The 18,557-nt window shown below is 50.3% G+C and overlaps 1 protein-coding gene across 1 annotated transcript in view; it reads left to right on the forward strand.

The window, feature by feature from the left end:
- Nucleotides 1-3,112: 3,112 nt before the first annotated feature.
- SLC43A2 (solute carrier family 43 member 2) overlaps nucleotides 3,113-18,557 on the forward strand; it is a 42,695-nt gene continuing 27,250 nt past the window's right edge. Inside the window, exons 1-3 of the mRNA XM_081109547.1 lie at nucleotides 3,113-3,287; nucleotides 16,891-17,092; nucleotides 18,143-18,198. Of these exons, the coding sequence (XP_080965673.1) occupies nucleotides 3,128-3,287; nucleotides 16,891-17,092; nucleotides 18,143-18,198 (418 nt within the window). The 5' untranslated portion in view covers nucleotides 3,113-3,127. The remainder of the gene's footprint in view (nucleotides 3,288-16,890; nucleotides 17,093-18,142; nucleotides 18,199-18,557) is intronic.

An 18,557-nucleotide genomic window follows, 5' to 3' on the forward strand; every position in this document is an offset into this window, starting at 1 on the left:
AAATTATGGTGGTATCTATTTTCTCACACCCAATCTGGTAAGTTCAAGATGGTATTTCATTATTTTAGGGCAACAAGAAGAAAGTAATAGGTCAAAGCTTTTTTTTCTTTCTTTCTTTCATAGTCACTTTTATTGAGAACCATAGTTTTAGGAAAGGTTAAAGCTTTGATCAGATAAAAATATTTTTTAAAATATATATATTTTATTGATTTTTTACAGAGAGGAAGAGAGATAGAGAGTTAGAAACATCGATCAGCTGCCTCCTGCACATTTCCTACTGGGGATGTGCCCACAACCAAGGTACATGCCCTTGCCCGGAATCGAACCTGGAACCTTTCAGTCCGCAGGCCAACACTCTATCCACTGAGCCAAACCAGTTTCGGCGATAAAAATATTTTTATTTTTGCTTTTTAACCATAAAAATGGTGTAATTAAAATCTGATTTTCTATGATTATTCTAAGATTGAGCTTCTTTTCAAATCTTTATTTGTATTTTTCCTATAGATTATCTGGTTATTTTCTTTCCCCAATTTCATTTGAGGTATTCACCTTTTTCTCAGTGATTTATATATTTCAAAGATATATAACAAAATCAGTGAACAAAGATAATGGAAAGTATTGTGGAGAGTAGTCAGGGAAGGCTTCCTGGAAGAGCTGTCCAAAAAGGGACTCTGAGGCCCAGAGGTAAGAAAACAGCATGTGATTGGAGCATCTAGGACCAGGCAGGTCAACCAGCCTCCATGGGGAGAAAGAGACTGGTGGGAGGAAGGATGTGTGGGTCAGGTTGGAGAACTTGAACTTTATCCTGGAAGACAAATGGTAGAGTTTCTGACTAATTTTTAGCAGAGATCAGACTGACCAAGGTCAGATTTAAAATATATATATACTGATTCAGAGAGGAAGGGAGGGAGAGGGAGGGAGGGAGGGAGAGAAACATCCTATATAATAAAAGCCTAATATGCAAATTGTCCCCTCTGGGGGTCGTTTGACCAGGAAACTGGGAGTTCGACCACTGGTTATGATGGTCTGAACCAGGGTGCCAGCGGCGGCGTCCCAGCGGCAGAGGGCGCTCTCGGACTGGGCGACATGGCACAGAGGGCTCCCGGCTCCCTCAGCCCTGGGATAAGCCAGCTCCAGGAGCCTGCCGGGGAGGCCAAGCTGTCATCGGGAAGACCAAGGGTCCTCTAAGGCCAGGCTGGTGTCTCTGATGGAGAGACCAAGACGGGCAGCAGAGATTCCGGAGCCTGGGCTCCATCCCCTGCCCTGGCAGTTCTGGCAGGTCCAGCTCGCCTACCAGACCGGGAGCTGGAGCCCTCCCGACTCCACGCCTTCTCCCCGAGGCCTGATTTGTCCCTGCAGCTTGGCGCTGCCCGGCCCGCCACCCTGAGAGGGCCCCTGAGGAAGGAGCAGGCAGAGGGTATGGGATAGTCACCTTGGGCAGGGTTCCGGGGGGGGGGGGCAAGGAGAGTGGGTCAGAGTCTGGATGGGGCAACAGGGGAGACACCGTGCTAGGGAACAGACAAGCCCCAAACTCCCACCTGGGGGTCCCCGAGGGACTGGGCAGATGGCACCCAGGAGCGGGGTCGGTGGATCAGGAGAACAGGAAGAGGCTCAGCGCGCCTGGGGCCCGCAGGTCCGGAATGGGCCAACGTTGCCTGGATGGGGGGAGACTGGGGCAGGAGGAAGCAGGATGGGTTGCGCTGGGAGGCAGTGCGGGCGGCGGGAGTGCAGCGACCCACGGGGAGCCAGAGCATCGAGGCCTGGTGCCAGCGCAGAGTTCGGGAAGTTGGGGGGCTCTAAGGCGGGGCGGAGAGCGGAGCGCAGAAACCGAGCGGGAGTCGGAGTGATGCTGGGGGCATCTGGGGGCCCGGGCAGGCCGAGCCCGAGACTCCAACCAGGGCAAGGCTTCGGGTGGGGCTCCGGAGAGGCGCTGGGGCAGTGTCTCCAGGGGTGTCCAGCCGGGCTGTGACTCCAGGTTAAGGTGGAGGAGCAGACGCTCGGCCCACCGCTACCCCAAAGCACCCCCAGTTCGCCTGTTCGCCTCCGAGTCCGGCCGGAACCGGCTTCTGCTTGCGGCAGGGCGGGCGGGTGCCTACTGATTGGCCAACGCCTGTTTCCAGCCCACTCAGCCAATCAGCGCGCAGCCGTGTTTTCGTCTCGGGGTCCTAATAAAAGGGCTGTAATAAAAGAGGACAGAAAAGGCGCCGGCCGGGCCCGATATACGTCAGTAGGAACCGGGTGAGCTGGATCCTGGGCATCTGGGCCTCGGGGGCGGGTGCTGGGGGCAGAAGGCTTGCGAGCAGGGCGGAGGCGGGGGAGTGGGGAGAAGATGTGTGAAAACATGAGAGGGAAGAGACTGGATGGATGGGGAGCCGACAGGAGAGAGGACGAATTTAGGAGGTGCAAGGAAGTGGAGGGGCGGAGGTCCGCTCCCATCGAAACGGGACAAGTGCAGCTCAGGACGGGGGTCGCGCAGGTGGCCCGCGCCGCCGGTTTGAACCGGCTTCGCTTCTCCCATGCGGGGTTCGCGTGGCCGCAGCGCCTAGCGACCTAGGCTGCGGCCAATGGCGCGGCAGTTCCTGTGCCGTCCGGCCAATCAGCGAGCCGTGGGCGGACCGTAGGAGCTAGGTGCGCTGATCTTGTGGTTGAAAGAACCAGCTCTGGGGAAGGGTCTCCATTGCGGGCGGGCGGGCGGGCGCCTGTCGGGGTCCTAGGGAGTGGCCGCCCCCAGGTACGCCCGGGCCCAGGTGTCTGGATCTCAGGCTGCCGCCCCTGCAGACACCCAAGCTATGTCAGTCATGCTGGGAGCCAGGACGAATGCACGTCCCTGAGCTTGCGTTAGTCCCTTCCTGCTAGCGTGCCTCAGTTTACCTCTGAGTGAGCCGAGGGAGAAGTCTGCCTGCCTGGCCGGAGCAGCTCCCTCATCCCCGAGGGCAGCCGTGCAAGTCGGCCGCGGTGGGTGGCCCAGGTCCCGGGCGAGACCCGGGCTCCCTTTGCCGCGCGCACCTGCAGCCCGGGCCGCCGCAGCGGCCGGGCTCTGCCTCCCCGACTGGTCAGGGCCGGGCGCTGACGCTGAGGTCTGTGCGCAGGTGGCTGCAGAGCCGGAGCCGGGCCACCTCGCCGCGTCATGGCGCCCACCCTGGCCACTGCCCATCGGCGCCGCTGGTGGATGGCCTGCACCGCGGTGTTGGAAAACCTCCTCTTCTCGGCAGTCCTCCTGGGCTGGGGCTCGCTGCTCATCATGCTCAAGTCGGAGGGCTTTTACTCCTACCTGTGCACGGAGCCAGGTGAGACGGGCGCCTCGGGCTCGGGCTCGGTCGGGGAGGTTCCCGGAGCGGGCGCTTTTGGAGAGGGAGGGCGAGATGGCGGCACAGACCTGGCCCGCGATACCACCTTGCTGCGCAGCGCCCCCCAGTCAGCAGAAGGCCTGTTTGCTCCTCATGCGGCTCTCCCGGGTCCATAGCACGGTCCCCGTTTTATGGATGAAAAAACTGAGACTCCCGACAGATCTTCTGACTTGCCCGAGGCCACACAGCTAGGAGCCGTCATAGAATCAGAACCCCTGAGTCCAGGGTATTCCTTACCCCGCTGGGAACACTGCTGGGCACCTCCGCCCAGGGCCTGGCACATCGCGTGCCTGGCATGAAGCATGTTGCTCCCTGACCGTAGAAAAAGGAACTCCTGACTCAGTGGCTGGGGTGTAACTAGAGAGAGAGGAAGTGGCTTGGCCTCCATCCGGTGGAAGATTCCTCTAGAATTTAGATGTTTTTTAGTCAGATGATGCTGGAGCCTTTTAAGGGCTTGTCAGACACCATTCCTTGTCTGTGTTTGCTGCTTTATGATTTTCCAGCGGACTTCTCCTCCCGCAAGCTGTGAGAACGTCTCAGTGTTCTTCTGTGTCCGTGGGGGTCGGGGGGAGGAGAAGAGGGGGGACTTACAAAAATGGCACCAGGTCTGTCCTTTCCCTTTGCCACATCGTTGGTGTTGCCAGATGCAGGCTGAGGATGCTGGTCTACAAGAAACCAAACCCCCATTCCCACCTTCATACTTCCCAGCCCTGCTTGAAGGTCCTAATGGTTGATGACAGTAGGTTCAGCCCAACCGTGGAACTCAGGTGACTCCCAATTGCTACCCTCCCACCCGCTTCCTAGACAATCTTGATAGGAAGCATTTTCCTCTGCCCTCTTGCTGTCTCCAGCAGTTCACCCTGATTGAATCAGTAATGCCTCTCCCCAGGGCCTTTGTCAGCCCGCCCCTACCCGAGTCCCTTTAGACCAGTGGCTCTCAACCTTCTGGCCCTTTAATACAGTTCCTCATGTTGTGGTGACCCCCCCCGCCCCAACCATAAAATTATTTTCGTTGCTACTTCATAACTGTAATTTTGCTACTGTTATGAATCGTCATGTAAATATCTGATATGCAGGATGTATTTTCATGGTTACAAATTGAACCTAATTAAAGCATAGTGATTAATCACAAAAACAATATGTAATTATATAGGTGTTTTCCGATGATCTTAGGCGACCCCTGTGAGAGGGTCGTTCGACCCCCAAAGGGTTGCGACCCACAGGTTGAGAACCGCTGCTTTAGACAGAGATAGCCCAAGCTTGACCCCCTGATCACACCACCAGCATGCTTTGTCTTTCTAGGGTCCTTACTTTGAGGGAAGAAAAAGTTTTGAACCAGCTCATGTAACTCCATGCAGAGTCCTCCCTGCTTTTCTTCTCTGATCTTTCCAGGATGTTCCTGAGTGTTCCGGTCTCTGGGGAGCGCAGCTGGAGGGGTTTAGGGCAGGAGAAAGGGAGTGCGTGTGTTGGGCGGGGAGGCGGGGAATGCACAGGCTACTGGCAGGGCAGAGAGTGTATCATTTAGAACCTTTAGCCTTTAGCCACTCAGAAATATTTCCTGATAGCCGGAGGGTTCTTGGCAGAACTTTCCCCATGTCAGCAAGAAATCTTGGGAGATGGGAAAGTCACTCAGACCTTGTTCCTTACACAAGCTTTCTATTCTGTCCAAGAAATGTTAGATTAATGACTCTGGAAGGAACAGGTTGGAGTATTTGGCTCCTCCTCTGCCTCCCTCTCTCCTCCCTTTTAGATCATGACCCTTCCTGCTCGCCTCCCTGGGCTCTCTCAGGCTACACAGAAAGTTTAAAACATAGAAAAAAAACATCATCATCCACAGAGGAAGCTTTTATCATCTTGTTCGTGCCGGAGGACTGCTATATTCATTTTTTTTTTTTTTACCCACTTGGTAATAGAAGGTCAGATTCTAGGGTTCTTCCGAGTTTGTCCACTGATTTACTTTACTTTATGGTATTGGCAGCATCCGGGCTGGTCACTTCATTCCTGCCTCAACCTTGGCTACTTCCTTCAAGTGGGAGGAGTCCCAGAGCTTGTGCCAACCTAGTGCTGAGTTAGTAGTTAAGCCTTTGAGGCTTGACTGGCCCCCCTCGTAACCCAAAGTGAAGATGAAGGTGAAGGGTCAGGATGTGGGTTGAACATCAACCTCTTATCCCATGCCTTTGCTCCTGCTTCTGATTTTGGTTTCTCTGCCGCTCTGGCAAACCTCTGACTCAGCATCCTCCGCGGGCAGGCCTGCTGATTCTACACAGCTTATCTCTCTGGCCTCTCTGTTCCTGGCTTCTGGGAGTCCAAGCGGCCTGTGCCTTCCAGGCAGGAATCCCGGTGCCGCCTGACTGGGAGTGCCTGGAGGATTCGGGGACAAGGTTTCTGCTGAGGTCTAATATTCTCAAACTGGGTGGATGGCTGCCTTGCAGAGGAGCCGTGAAGCCACTTATTGAATTAGACTTGTGAAAAGGGGACCAGCCTGCAGCTGATTGAGATGCAAATCTGTCAGCTTTTTGTTGCTTCTAGGACTGATGCTTTGGTTTGTCCTCTAAAGAAACTTTGCCTGAACCTGTTGAAAGGTTCTCAGAGTTCTTTCTTGGGACCCCAGCCAGAATCTGGCCGCAGACACAGCACTGGCCCCAGCGTGGTGAGGTGGGAGGAGGAAAGAAAGAGCCCCTTTCTCTGCGGCTGCTGAGCTCTTTTTGCCCCGCTGGCTGGACAGTCGGGATTAATGACAGGGCTGGGGGCTAGGCATTTAGGCTTTGCTCCCCAGACCCGTCCCCCTGGTGTGGGCAGGAGACCGACTGGTTCCCAGCCCGGGAGTCATGGGGCTTTTCCAGGACTGCGTCCTTTTGGCCCCTGGGCGGCCACTGTAACCACCCACATCTGGCCTCTTCATTTCCTCTGTCACTGGGTGGCCCACTTCGGCAGGGGCGGCTCGGGCGGTGCTACCTGAGGATGTTTATCTCTTCTTTCATCTAACCTGGACTTTACGTAAACATTATTTTAAAAATGTTTTTATTGGAAAAGAAAAAAAAAAGTAACAAAAATGTTTTTATTGGTTTTTAGAGAGAGAGGAAGGGAGAGGGATAGAGAGATAGAAACATTGATGAGAGAGGAACATCATCGATCGGCTTCGTCCTGCACGCACCCCTCCTGGGGATTGAGCCCTCAACCCGGGCATGTGCCCTGCCCAGGAATCGAACTGGCAACCTCTTGGTTCCTGGGTCGATGCTCAACTACTGAGCCACACCACCCAGGCAAGTAACATTGTTGAGGTGCTGCCCTGGAGTGCAGAGCAGTCCTGGCCCTCAGGGTGCCTGCAATCTGCCAGCATCGAACAAGTCACCGCACACAGACCTATATCGTTTCCAGGGGTGGTCCGTACTCCGGCGGACAGCAGGGGGCTGGGACTGAGAGTGGCAGTGGAGGTCTGATTCAGCTTGGGTAGAAGGGCCTCTGGTGTTTAGGCAGAAGTGTGGAGGGTGAGGAGGGTCGAGTCAGGAGAGAAGGGGGCAAGTAGCCCTGAGGCAGACTGCATGCTGGAGAAGAGGCGACAAAGGACTGAGCGGGGTCAGGGAAGCTGCTGGGGAGGCTGGATTTTACTCTCACGGCAAGAGGAAGTGAGGGAGGCAGAGGAGGGGGATCCTTTCACCTCTTAGACTCCTGAAGTGTTGAGGACTTGCCACCTGCTGGGTGCGGTGGGGCTGTGAAGGTGAGAGACATGGCCTCTGCCTGAGGCAGTCACAGCCCAGACCAGCCATGGACACCAAGGCAGAGCCCAGGTCTGTGCTCTCGGTCTCCACAGTCCCTACCTGTGGTGTCGGGGGAGAGCCATACCCTTCACTGAAACAAAACAGGAAGCTGGCCCTGGTGGTTCTGAGAGGGCAGAGGGGCTGCCATCACCCAGGGAAACTGGACCAGGCCTGGTCCCCACCAGGCTGGGCCGAGGCTGCAGATGTGGACAGGAGACATTCTCTGTGGCTTCCAGGCCCTCCCTTTTTTTATTCAAATTGAATTTATTGAGGTGACATTGGTTAATAAAATCATATCGGTTTAAGGTGTACAGTTCTATAAAACATCATGTGTATATTGTGTTGTGTTCACCACCCCAAGTCAAATCTCCTTTCATCACCATGTATCCCCCCCCTTAAACCTCCTCTACCTCCCCCCACCCCCCTTCCCTCTGGTAATCACCAGGCTGTTGTCTGTGTCTATGAGGGGTTTTTTCTTCTTAATCCCTTCATCTTTTTCACCAGCCTCCAACCCCTTCCTCCCTGACAGCTGTCAGCCTGTTCTCTGTATCTATTTTGTTTATTAGTTTATTTTGTTCATTAGATTCCACAAATAAGTGAAATCATATGGTACTTGTCTCTGACTGGCTTATTTCTCTCAGCATAATATTCTCCAGGTCCATCCATGCTGTTGCAAAGGGTAAGATTTCCTTCTTCTTCTTTTTTCTTTATTGATTAAGGTATTACATATGCGTCTTTATCCCACCATCCCCCCCTCCCCCAATTTCCTTCTTTTTTTATGGCTGAGTAATTCCATGTGTAAATGTACCACAGCTTTTTTTATCCACTCATCTACTGATGGGCACTTGAGCTGCTTGCAAATCTTGGCTGTTGTAAGTAACAGTGCAGCCCTGGTCAGTTTGGCTCAGTGGATAGAGCATTGGCCTGCGGACTGAAGGGTCCCGGGTTCGATTCCAGTCAAGGGCACATGCCCGGTTCTGGGTTTGATCCCCAGTGTGGGGTGTGCAGGAGGCAGCCAATCAGTGATTCTTATTATTGATGTTTCTCTCTCTTTCTCTCTCTCTCTCTCTCTCTCTCTCTCTCTCTCTCTCTTCTCCTTCTTCTTCTTCTTCTTCTCTGAAACCAATAAAAATATATTTCAAAAAATAACACTGCAATGAACTTAAGGGTGCTTATATTCTTTCGAATTATTGTTTTGAGTGTTTTCAGGTATATTCTCAGAAGTGGAGTCACTGAGTCATAAGGCAATTCCATTTTTTGTTGTTGTTGTTGTTGTTAATCCTCATCCAAGGATATTTTTCCATAGATTTTTAGAGAGAGTGGAAAGGAGGAGGAGATATACACAGAGAGAGAGATATCTAGTGGTTGCCTCCCGTATGCGCCCTGACCGGTGCCGGGGATTAAGCCTGCAACCAATGTACATGCCCTTGACCAGAATCGAACCCATGACCCTTCAGTCTGCTGGCCGATGCTCTATCCAGCTAGAGCAGGCAGTTCCATTTTTTTATTTTTTTAGGTAACCCCATATTGCTTTCCACAGTGGCTGCACCAGTCTGTATTCCCACCAACAGTGCATGAAGGTTCCCTTTTTTCCACATCCTTGTCAACAGTTGTTTGTTGATTTATTGATGATAGCCATTCTGATAGGTGTGAGGTGATATCTTAATGTGGTTTTAATTTGCATCTCTCTGATAATTAGTGACATTGAGCATCTTTTCATATCTCTTGGCCATCTATATGTCCTCTTTGGAGAAGTGTCTATTCAGGTCCTTTGCCTGTTTTTTAATTGGGTTGTTTGTGTGTTTTGGTGTTGAGTTGTATAAGTTCTTTTTAAAAAAATTAATTTTAGAGAGAGAGGAAGGGAGGGGGAGAGAGAGAGAGAGTAACATCAATGTGAGAGAGAAACAGCAATCGGCTGCCTCCCACACACACCCAGACCTGGGGTTGAGCCTGTAATCTGGACATGCGCCCTGACTGGCAATCACACCTGTGACCTTTTGGTGCATGGGATGACGCTCAACCAACCGAGTCACACCAGCCAGGGCAAGCTGTATAAGTTCTTTATAAATTTTGGATATTAACTCCTTATCAGATGTATCATTGGCGAATATGTTCTCCTATGCAGTGGGTTGTCTTTCCATTTTGTTGATAGTTTTCTTTGCAGTGCAAAAACTTTTTAGTTTGCTATAGTCCCATTTGTTTATTTTTGTCTGTTTCTCTTGCCCTAGGAGAGATAGCAGAAAAAATATTGCTACTAGAAATGTCTGAGATTTTACCGTCTATGGTTTCTTTTAGGATTTTCATGGTTTCAAGTCTTACATTTAAGTCTTTAATCCATTTTCTGAAAAATATGTTTTTATTGATTTAAGGGAGAGGGAGAGTAAGAGAGAAACATCGATCAGCTGCCTCCTGTATGCTCCCTACTGTGGATTGAATCCAAAACCAGGGCACGTGTCCTGACCAGGAATCAAACCAGTGATCTCTTGGTGCGTGGGGCAAAGCTTAATCCACTGAACCACACCAATGGGCCAGTCTTTGATCCATTTTGTGTTTATTCTTGTGTATGGTGTAAGAAGGTGGTATAATTTCATTTTGCACATATCTGTTCAATTTTCTCAGCACCATTTATTGAATAGACTATCTTTATCCCATTGTATGTTCTTGACTCCTTTGTCAAATATTAATTAACCACAAAGGCATGGGCTCTCTATTCTGTTCCATTGATCTATATGCCTGTTTTTATGCCAGAACTATGCTGTTTTAATTACTATGGCCTTATAATATGGTTTGATATCAGGTATCATGATTCCTCCAACTTTGTTCTTTCTCAAGATTGCTATGGCTATTTGGGGTCTTTTGTGGTTCCGTGTAAATATTTGTTCTGGTTCTGTGAAATACGCCATTGGTATCTTGATAGGGATTGCATTGACGCTGTAGGTTGCTTTGGGTACATGGACATTTTAATGATACTAATTCTTCTTATCCAGAAACACAGTATATGCTTCCACATACTTGTATCTTCTTCAGTTTCTTTCTTCAGTGTCTGATAATTTTCTTCTATTCACTTTGGGCTTTTTTTTTTCTAGTTACTTTAAGTGTAAAGGTAGATTGTTTATTTGAGATTTTTTTTGTTTCTTGAGATAGGCCTATTATGCTATGAATTTCCCTCTTAGGACTGCTTTTGCTGTGTCATAAATTTTAAATTGTTGTGTTCTCATTTTCATTTGTTTCAAGGTAATTTTTTATTTCTTCCTTGATCTCATTGTTAATCATTCATTGTTTAGTAACATGTTATTTAGCTTCCATGTCTTGTGTGATTTTCAGTTTTTTTCTTATGATTGATTTCTAGTTTCATACTATAATGGTCAGAGAAGATGCTTGATACAATTTCAATCTTCTTAAATTTTTTGAGACTTTTTCTGCCTTAACATGTGGCCTGTCTTAGAAAATGTTCCATGTGCACTTGAAAAGAATGTATATTCTGCTGCTTTGGGATGAAATGCTCTGAAGATACCAATTAAATCCATCTGATCTAGTATATTTTTTAAGGCCGCTGTTTCCTTGTTGATTTTCTATCTGGAAAGATCTATCCATTGATGTCAAAATCCCCTACTGTGCCACAGCTGGGTGGCTCAGTTGGTTGGAACATCGTTTGTACACTAAAAAGGTTGTGGGTTTGATTCCCGGTCAGGGCACATACCTAGATTTGGGTCCAATCCCCGGTAGGGCACATATGGGAGGCAACTGATCTATATTTCTCTCTCTCTCTCTCTCTCTCTCTCTCTCTCTCTCTCTCTCTCTCTGTCTCTCCAACAAACATATCCTTGGTGAGGATTTTAAAAATCCCCTACTCTAACTGTATTACTGTCTCCCTTTATGTCCATCCAGATTTGCTTTATATATTTAGGTGCTCCTATGTTGGGTGCATAAATGTTTATAAGGGTTATATCCTCTTACTGGATTATTCCCTTTATCATTGTGCAGTGTCCTTAGCCTTTGTTTTAAAGTCTATTTTGTCATATATAAGTATTGCTATCCCAGCTTTTTCTTTTCAATTCCATTTGCATGAAATATCTTTTTCCATTTTTTTACTTTTAGTCTGTGTGTACCTTGGGGACAGCATATATGTGGTTTTTGTTTTCTTATCTATTCAGCTACCCTATGTCTATTATTATTATTATTATTATTATTATTTTAATCCTCACCCGAAAATATTTTTCCATTGATTTTTAGAGAAAGTGGAAGAGAGAGGGAAAGAGAGAGCGAGATATTAATGTGAGAAAAAAACACATTGATTGGTTGCCTCCTGTACACATCCTGATCAGGGCCTGGGCCGGGGAGGAGCCTTTAACCGAGGTATATGCCCTTGACTGGAATTGAACCCGGACTTGGGCCGTAGGCTGATGCTCTTTCCACTGATCCAAACCAGCTAGGGCTGGCCTATGTCTTTTGATTGTAGTGCTTAAGCATTTATATTTAAGGTGATTATTGATACGTATGTATTTATTGCCTTTTAACTATGTTCCTCTGTTGTTGTTGTTTTCTTCTTAAAGAAGGCCCTTTGACATTTCTTATAATATTTCTTGGAACATTTTCCCTAGCAGTCTTACACCTATTAACAAACTCCTTTAGCTTTTTCTTGTCTGGGAAGTTCTTTATTTCTCCTTTAATTTTAAATGATGGCCTTCCTGGGAAAGTAGTCTTGGTTGTAGGTCTTTGCTTTTCATCACTTTGAATATTTCATGCCAATCCCTTCTGAAGCATGAAATGGTTTACTACACCCAAGGGTCAGTGGTTGATAGCTTTTGAAAACTCACCCTTTCACATTTATTGCTGTGTATTTTGGATTTTTTTTAAAAAGTAGCAATGGGCCCTAACCGGTTTGGCTCAGTGGATAGAGTGTCAGCCTGTGGACTGAAAGGTCCCAGGTTCAATTCCGGTCAAGGACATGTACCTGGGTTGCTGGCACATCCCCAGTAGGAGTGTGCAGGAGGCAGCTGATCGATGTTTCTCTCTCATCGATGTTTCTAACTCTCTATCCCTCTCCCTTCCTCTCTGTAAAAAATCAATAAAATATATTTAAAAAAAAAAGCAATGACTTCTTAAAAAAAATTACGAAGTAGCAATGGGTAAGAAAGTCTAAAGGCTGGTGACCACAGCCTTAGGATGTGTCACAGAGAGGAGCTGGTGCCCTTAGCCCTCCCCACCAACCCTGCCCTCCTCCTTCCCATTTCATGACCTAATTTTTCTCCCCCACATCCGCTGCTCACCACTCCTGGTTTCTTGGTGTTCTATTCAGGTCCTGCCCAGCTGGGTTGGCTTTCCGGGCCTCGTGGGAAGGTCTTGGGGACAGTCCCATTCTCACCAGGTGACATTAGGTCCACCTGGTATTGCCCTAACTCTGTGACAGCCTTGTGCTCCCAGCATTTTCTCAGAACTGCCTCTAACCCAGGCAGTACAGCATCAGCACAGCCTGAAGGTTGAAAGCAGGAGCTTTGGAGCCTGACAGCCTGGATTCAAGTCCAGTTTCCCCAGGTATTGGCTATGAGACCTTGGCCAAGACACTTAACCTGTTCTGAAATTCCTGGGATACGGGGTGGGGGTGGGAGGCCGCTGAGTGACACAGGAGTGAATAGCATTGAACGCAGCAGCCAGCACACACAGGCACTCGGTGACCACAGCGAAGGCGTTGGCCCTGGCCCACCAGCAGGGCCCTCAGACTGTCTGTCCTGCCTCTTGTTTGCTCTGTGTCTGAGGCTGACCTCTCACCTACATCCCCCCTGCTGCACTGGAGATGCTGCTTCCTGTTGCCGGATAGACTAAGGATTTGAGAAAGAGGGAGGTCCTGGGGCAGGGACCATCAGCAGGGTGGCCCAGCCCCCCCCCCCCCAGGGGTATTCAGTAAGCAGCCAGTCAGAAGAGGGCCGCTCAGGAATTCAGAGGGGCTGCTCCAGCCCAGCCCAGGGCCCTTTGCTCCCTTAAGCATCGTCTGGCCATCTATTCTGGAGGCTCCCACTCCCTTTATTTCCCTGGGATGGGGGGAGCCCCCTCTTTGACCCAGAGATGTCAGAGCAGCCCGAATGGGGTCACAGCACCCTCTTTTCTCCCCTGCCTTCTCTGTAGAGATTGTGTATGTGAGTCTTCTGTAAGTGAGGCAGACAGTACAGGCATTGTTCTCTCTTCCCTGCCCCTGGGTCTCCTCCTAAGCAGTCTTACGCCTGTTCTCAGCATACTCTGGCCACACCAGTTCCTGTCCTGTCCTCTTGGTTCACCTTCCCCAGCTGGGCTGGATCAGGCCGCTCTGGCCTCCCACTGCAGTCACCTGTTTACTAAACAGGTGCAAGTGAGGCGCAGAGCAGGCTGGGCTGGTGAGGGCTGAGCTATGGCTGGGAGAAGAGGGGCACCCCAGGTGCACGCTTCCTGGGTGCTTGTCTGATTGGTGTTTCTCCTGGCCCACAATGGTCCAGGCGGAAGAGGAGCCACGGAAGAGAAGCAGCCTGGGTGTAATGGTGTGTTTGGGCACCTGCTGCATCTGTGTTTATTCGTGTGGGAAGTTTTACTGCCAACAAAGCTTCTGGGCTAAAGGATGGTTTAGGTCCCGCTAGGGTGAGGGGCACGCTCATATTGCTCCATAGGCAGACAAGGGGCCACTCAGACACCTCCACCCACTCCTGGCTCGTGTGTTGCTGGACATCACTGCCTGAGGCAGGAGGGCTGAGGGCCAGGCGGCCCTTTGGCAGGGACTTGTTTAAGCAGAGAAGGCCGGCCGCCCAAAGTAAGGTCCCCGCCTCTGTATGGAGTGGCTCTAGAATGAAAGATGGGAGGAACAGAGACCCTTCCTTCTGCTCTGACCTGCCTCCTCATTAGCCCCCTGTCTAGTTATAGGGGTGACCAGATCTCTCAACTATTCAGATGTTTGCACCCATCCCCCATTATAGCAAATTAGGGAGACTGCCTTGGGTATTGTGCCTTGGGCTTTACCTTTTCTCTCGGTGAGTGCAGTCCTGGATTTAAGGGTCCCCTGCGGTTCCTCTCTGGGGAACCTGTGGGTAGGGCACCCTGGTGCCTCACTCAGAGAGAGTGCTGCCTCGTTTGCTGGTGTCCCGTCCAGGCAGGGCTCCCTGCCCACAGCAGCGGACCCTGCAGCACTGAGTGCAGTGATGGGCTCTAGACCCTGCGTGGCCACAGTCAGGTCTCACAGGCCAGCAATCCTGGACCCTCCCCTCCCATCCACCGGGTCACACCTGTGCTGGGTTGCTCATATCTGCACGCCAACCTGGAAGTGGCTGTCGTCCCATTTCACCTCCAGTTCCTGTTGCTGCTGGCAGAGCTGACACCTGAAGCCAGTGCCAACCTGTGAAGCAGCTCTGCCTTCCCAGAAGCTGCCCCACAGGGGGCGAGCAGCCACGTCAGTGTGTGTGACAGTGCTGAGCGGATCCCAATGGGCTCAGGTGACCCTGGTTGGCTGTTTTGGTTGCCAGTGTGGTGGGGCCTCTCTGGACAGCAGCAGGCTGAGTGGGGTGGGAATCTGGCTTGTTAGGAGGTTGTTTTCTTTAAATATGTTTTGCCGAAACCCGTTTGTCTCAGTGGATAGAGCGTCAGCCTGCAGACTGAAGGGTCCCAGGTTCGATTCCGGTCAAGGGCATGTACCTGGGTTGCGGGCACATCCCCAGTGGGAGATGTGCCGGGGGCGGCTGATCGATGTTTCTCTCTCATCGATGTTTCTGATTCTCTGTCCCTCTACCTTCCTCTCTGTAAAAAATCAATAAAGTATATTAAAAATAAAATAAAATATGTTTTTATTGATTTCAGAAAGGAAGGGAGAGAGAGAAATATCAATGATGAGAAAGAATCGTTGATTAGCTGCCTCTTGCACGGCTCCAGCCCACAACCCGAGCATGTGCCCTGACTGGGAATCAAACCATGACCTCCTGGTTCATAGGTCACCACTCAACCATTGAGCTACACCTGCTGGACTGGCTTGTTAGGTTTTGTTTCTGTAGCTTCAGGAGGTTAACATTGTAGCTTTAATCTCCTTAAATCCCCTCTATCTTCAATTTGTATCCACTTATCCTATTTGCTTTTTTCTTTCTTGATCCTTTTGGCCATTGTGATCTGAGCCCATTGTTTTCATTAATTCAGTAAACAAGTGCTCTGTAAAGGACCTGAGTAAGGTGTTGGGGACTCAGGTGACCAGAATGCAGTCCCTGCCCTCCAGGTCCCCCAGCCCAGTGGGAGACTAGATACATATTCATGCTACCACATGCACAGTTATGGAATCCGCTGTGAGGTACTGTGCCGGGCTCTGCTGCCAATGGGTTGCACCTCTACCCCCATCCTGAGCCCTCAATAATAGTAATTATAATAACTTTCAGCTATTATTTATTGAGCACTTTCTCTGCTTGTGTGAGTTCTAGAATGTTATCTGGATTTTCCTGTCTTCCCTAAAACTCTAGGAAGTAGATGCTAATTGTTAGATTATGCCCATTCTACAGATTTAAAAACCTGAGGAAGAGTAAGCTTAAGTCGTTTCTTCAAGGTCATACAAGTAGGAAGTGGAGGAACCAAAATGGGAACCCAGCACCTCACCCTCGATCAGCGTGCCCCCAGGAGGCCTCTATTGTTAGAGTTGGCATATGGCATGATTCACCCAAAATGCATCCTTTTCCATGACCTTGGGGCAGCCCTGAGAGGCCTGGGCAGGCCTTTGCAGACCTCAGCTTTACAGCCCTGGCGCCAGAGGGCCGCAATCTGGAGGCTGCAGTTCTCTGAAGAGAGGCATTTCCTTGTCTCTCCCAGTGTTACCTCCAATCTAATCAGAGGCCGCTCCTCTTTCTGCAGGATTAGTCAGCATCTCATAACTAGCAGTCCCAGCGAGGAGCGAGTTCTCAGCTGTGTTCTGGACCTGCCCCCCACCCTCCTGCCTTCAGCTGCCGCAGCACTTTTCCCTTCCTATTCTTGCTGTCTTGCTGCTGGTGGACTTTGGAGAGGGCCATTAAGGGCCAGGGTTATAGTACAGGTGTGGCCTCAGGGACAGCAAATGCGGTGACTCGAGGGAGGAATATTAGAAAGTAAAAGATCTCAACAAGTGAAAGCAAATAAATTGGGACTATTTTTAAAAATCCTTTCCCAAGGTGTTCTACAACATAGTGTGTGTGGAGGTTGATAGCGTGAAAATGTGCGGGGAGGCGGTAGCATATGGGCTGCATGTTTGAGAAGTCACTCTGCTTAGCAGTAAAGGGGGCCCACTGCTCTGAACTGACCGAGGGGAACGCCAGGGCATTGCAGTGAGACCAGCAGCTGCCCTTCCCAGGTGGCCTAGGGTTGGCTCCTCTGTACTGGCTGCAGTCTGTTTCCGTGGACAGAGCTGCTGAGAAGGCTCTCGCCACCCTGGGGCCTCACTGCCAAGGCTGGGGCCTGTGGTCACTCTAGATTGGGAATAGGTGACTAGAACGGGAATCCCAACCTGGGGCTCATGGGCGCTTCAAGGGACACACGAAGCCCCTGAAATTGTGGGTAAGACTGTGTGTGCATTTTCTGAGTCACGGGAGCATAGCTTTCTCTGTTGGGTTCACCAAAGGATCTATGTCCCCTCCAAAGTTAAGAACCTTCTCATTATCATTCCAGGGGGCTTGGCACATGGGCATCCAAGCCTGAGTCCTCAGGAGGCCCAGAGACAACCCTGCCGTTCCCAGTGGGGTGACTGAATGTGCACCTGCCCCTCTGATCTTTGGGAACCCCTGCCATGACCCTGTGATCAGGTTTCTCTCTCTCTGCACTCACAGAGAATGTCACCAACGGCACAGCGGGTGAATCAGAGCAGGAGGAGGAGGTGAGCTGGATGAATGGTTGGCTCAGCTGTAAGGCCCAAGATGAGATGCTAAACTTGGCCTTCACCGTGGGCTCCTTCCTGCTCAGTGCCATCACCCTGCCCCTGGGCATCGTCATGGACAAGTATGGCCCAAGGAAGCTCAGGCTGCTAGGCAGGTAAGTGTGTGGGACCCTGGGCTGAGTTCCCCACTGTAGGAATCCTGGTGCCTGCTACCAGGTACACTGTGGAGCTCCCTCAATGCCCACTCAGAGTTTCTGCCCCTTCTGCTACCAAATCAGTAGGTGCTCTGATCCTTGTCATGTGCCAGTATTGCATACAAAAGGCCCAGGGCCCCAGGCCTGGGAAGGCCTGGAGTTCTTGTCATTAAGAACACTGGCTTCCACACTCTTTATGACCTTCTATCTCTATCAGAAAAAAAGGTTTTGCAAAATGACTTCTAATATAAGCCCATGGAGTTGTCAGTTATGTATACATATGCCATTCTTAGTTTTTTATGTGCTTTGTGACACATATACAAAAATATAAATTAAAGTGGCTGAGATTAAAAGTTGTAAAATAGAAGTCCTAATATTTCCCCTACCATTGGCACCTGTGTGGATCATCAGGTGTACCCTCGGGGGCGGGGTGTCCCTGGTCTGTAAAGTTCCGGTGTGCCAGGCTCAGGGTCAGTCCACCCTCTCAGGTCATGGTCTCCCCTAGCCTGTCCCCTTCGAATGATCATCTCAAAGGGCAGTGGCTTGCAGTGAGCGAGCCCTGTGACCAGGGAGGGAATGGGTGGTGGAACAGTTTCATTCACTTTTTGAGGGGGATTCAGGAGCTGCCACTCTCTCGCCTGTGCCCAGTGTGTCCCGTCCATCCCCTGGCTGAGCGAGCGAGAGAGGGCACAGTCCACTCTCACTTCAGAGCCTTGGCCCCTCCGGTCTGGGGCGGGAAGGGGCAGTGCGGTGTGGTGTTTGCCAGATGTGGCTTCCAGGCTTGAATTCCTGCTTGGGCACTTTCTCGTTGGAGACTTTGGAGAAATCAGTTCTTTTTTTTCCTCTCATCAGTAAAATGGGCCAATTATACTCCTTAGAATTGTTAAATTAAATAAAATATTGTATATAAAATTTCCAGAAATATCTAATACATAGTAAATACTCCCAAATAATAACAATATTAACAACAACAAGAAGAAGAAATAATGTATTATCTCTGCTTGTTTTTAGTGCCTGCTTTGCTGTCTCCTGCTTGCTGATTGCATATGGAGCAAGTAACCCAAATTGTGAGGACACTTTTCCTCCACCCTTTTGTCAGGGACTGGGGAGCGTGCCCATCTGCTCTAGGACGCTGTGCCAGGCCTGGTGCTCACTGCTCACGTTAAAGGGGATGCTTGTTAGGCCTTTAACCAGTTGCTTATCTCTATGGGTGGCTGGGTAAAAGGACAGTCGCCCCAGACTGATGTCTGAGGGAAGTCCCAGGGTGTGTGAAACTCCCATCTCATCCCCACGCCAGGCCAGTCCGCGTGGCCTCATTGATCCAGCCTGAGAGGCCAGTTCCAGGAACCAGGCCAGCTGCAGTGGTGTGTGCAGAGTTGTCAGCCGTGTCCCTGGAGCTTAGAAGCCCCCTGGTCCCCAGCCTTGT

This window comes from Myotis nattereri (assembly GCF_964212035.1).
Source record: "Myotis nattereri genome assembly, chromosome: 16".
Classification (NCBI taxonomy): Eukaryota; Metazoa; Chordata; class Mammalia; order Chiroptera; family Vespertilionidae; genus Myotis; species Myotis nattereri.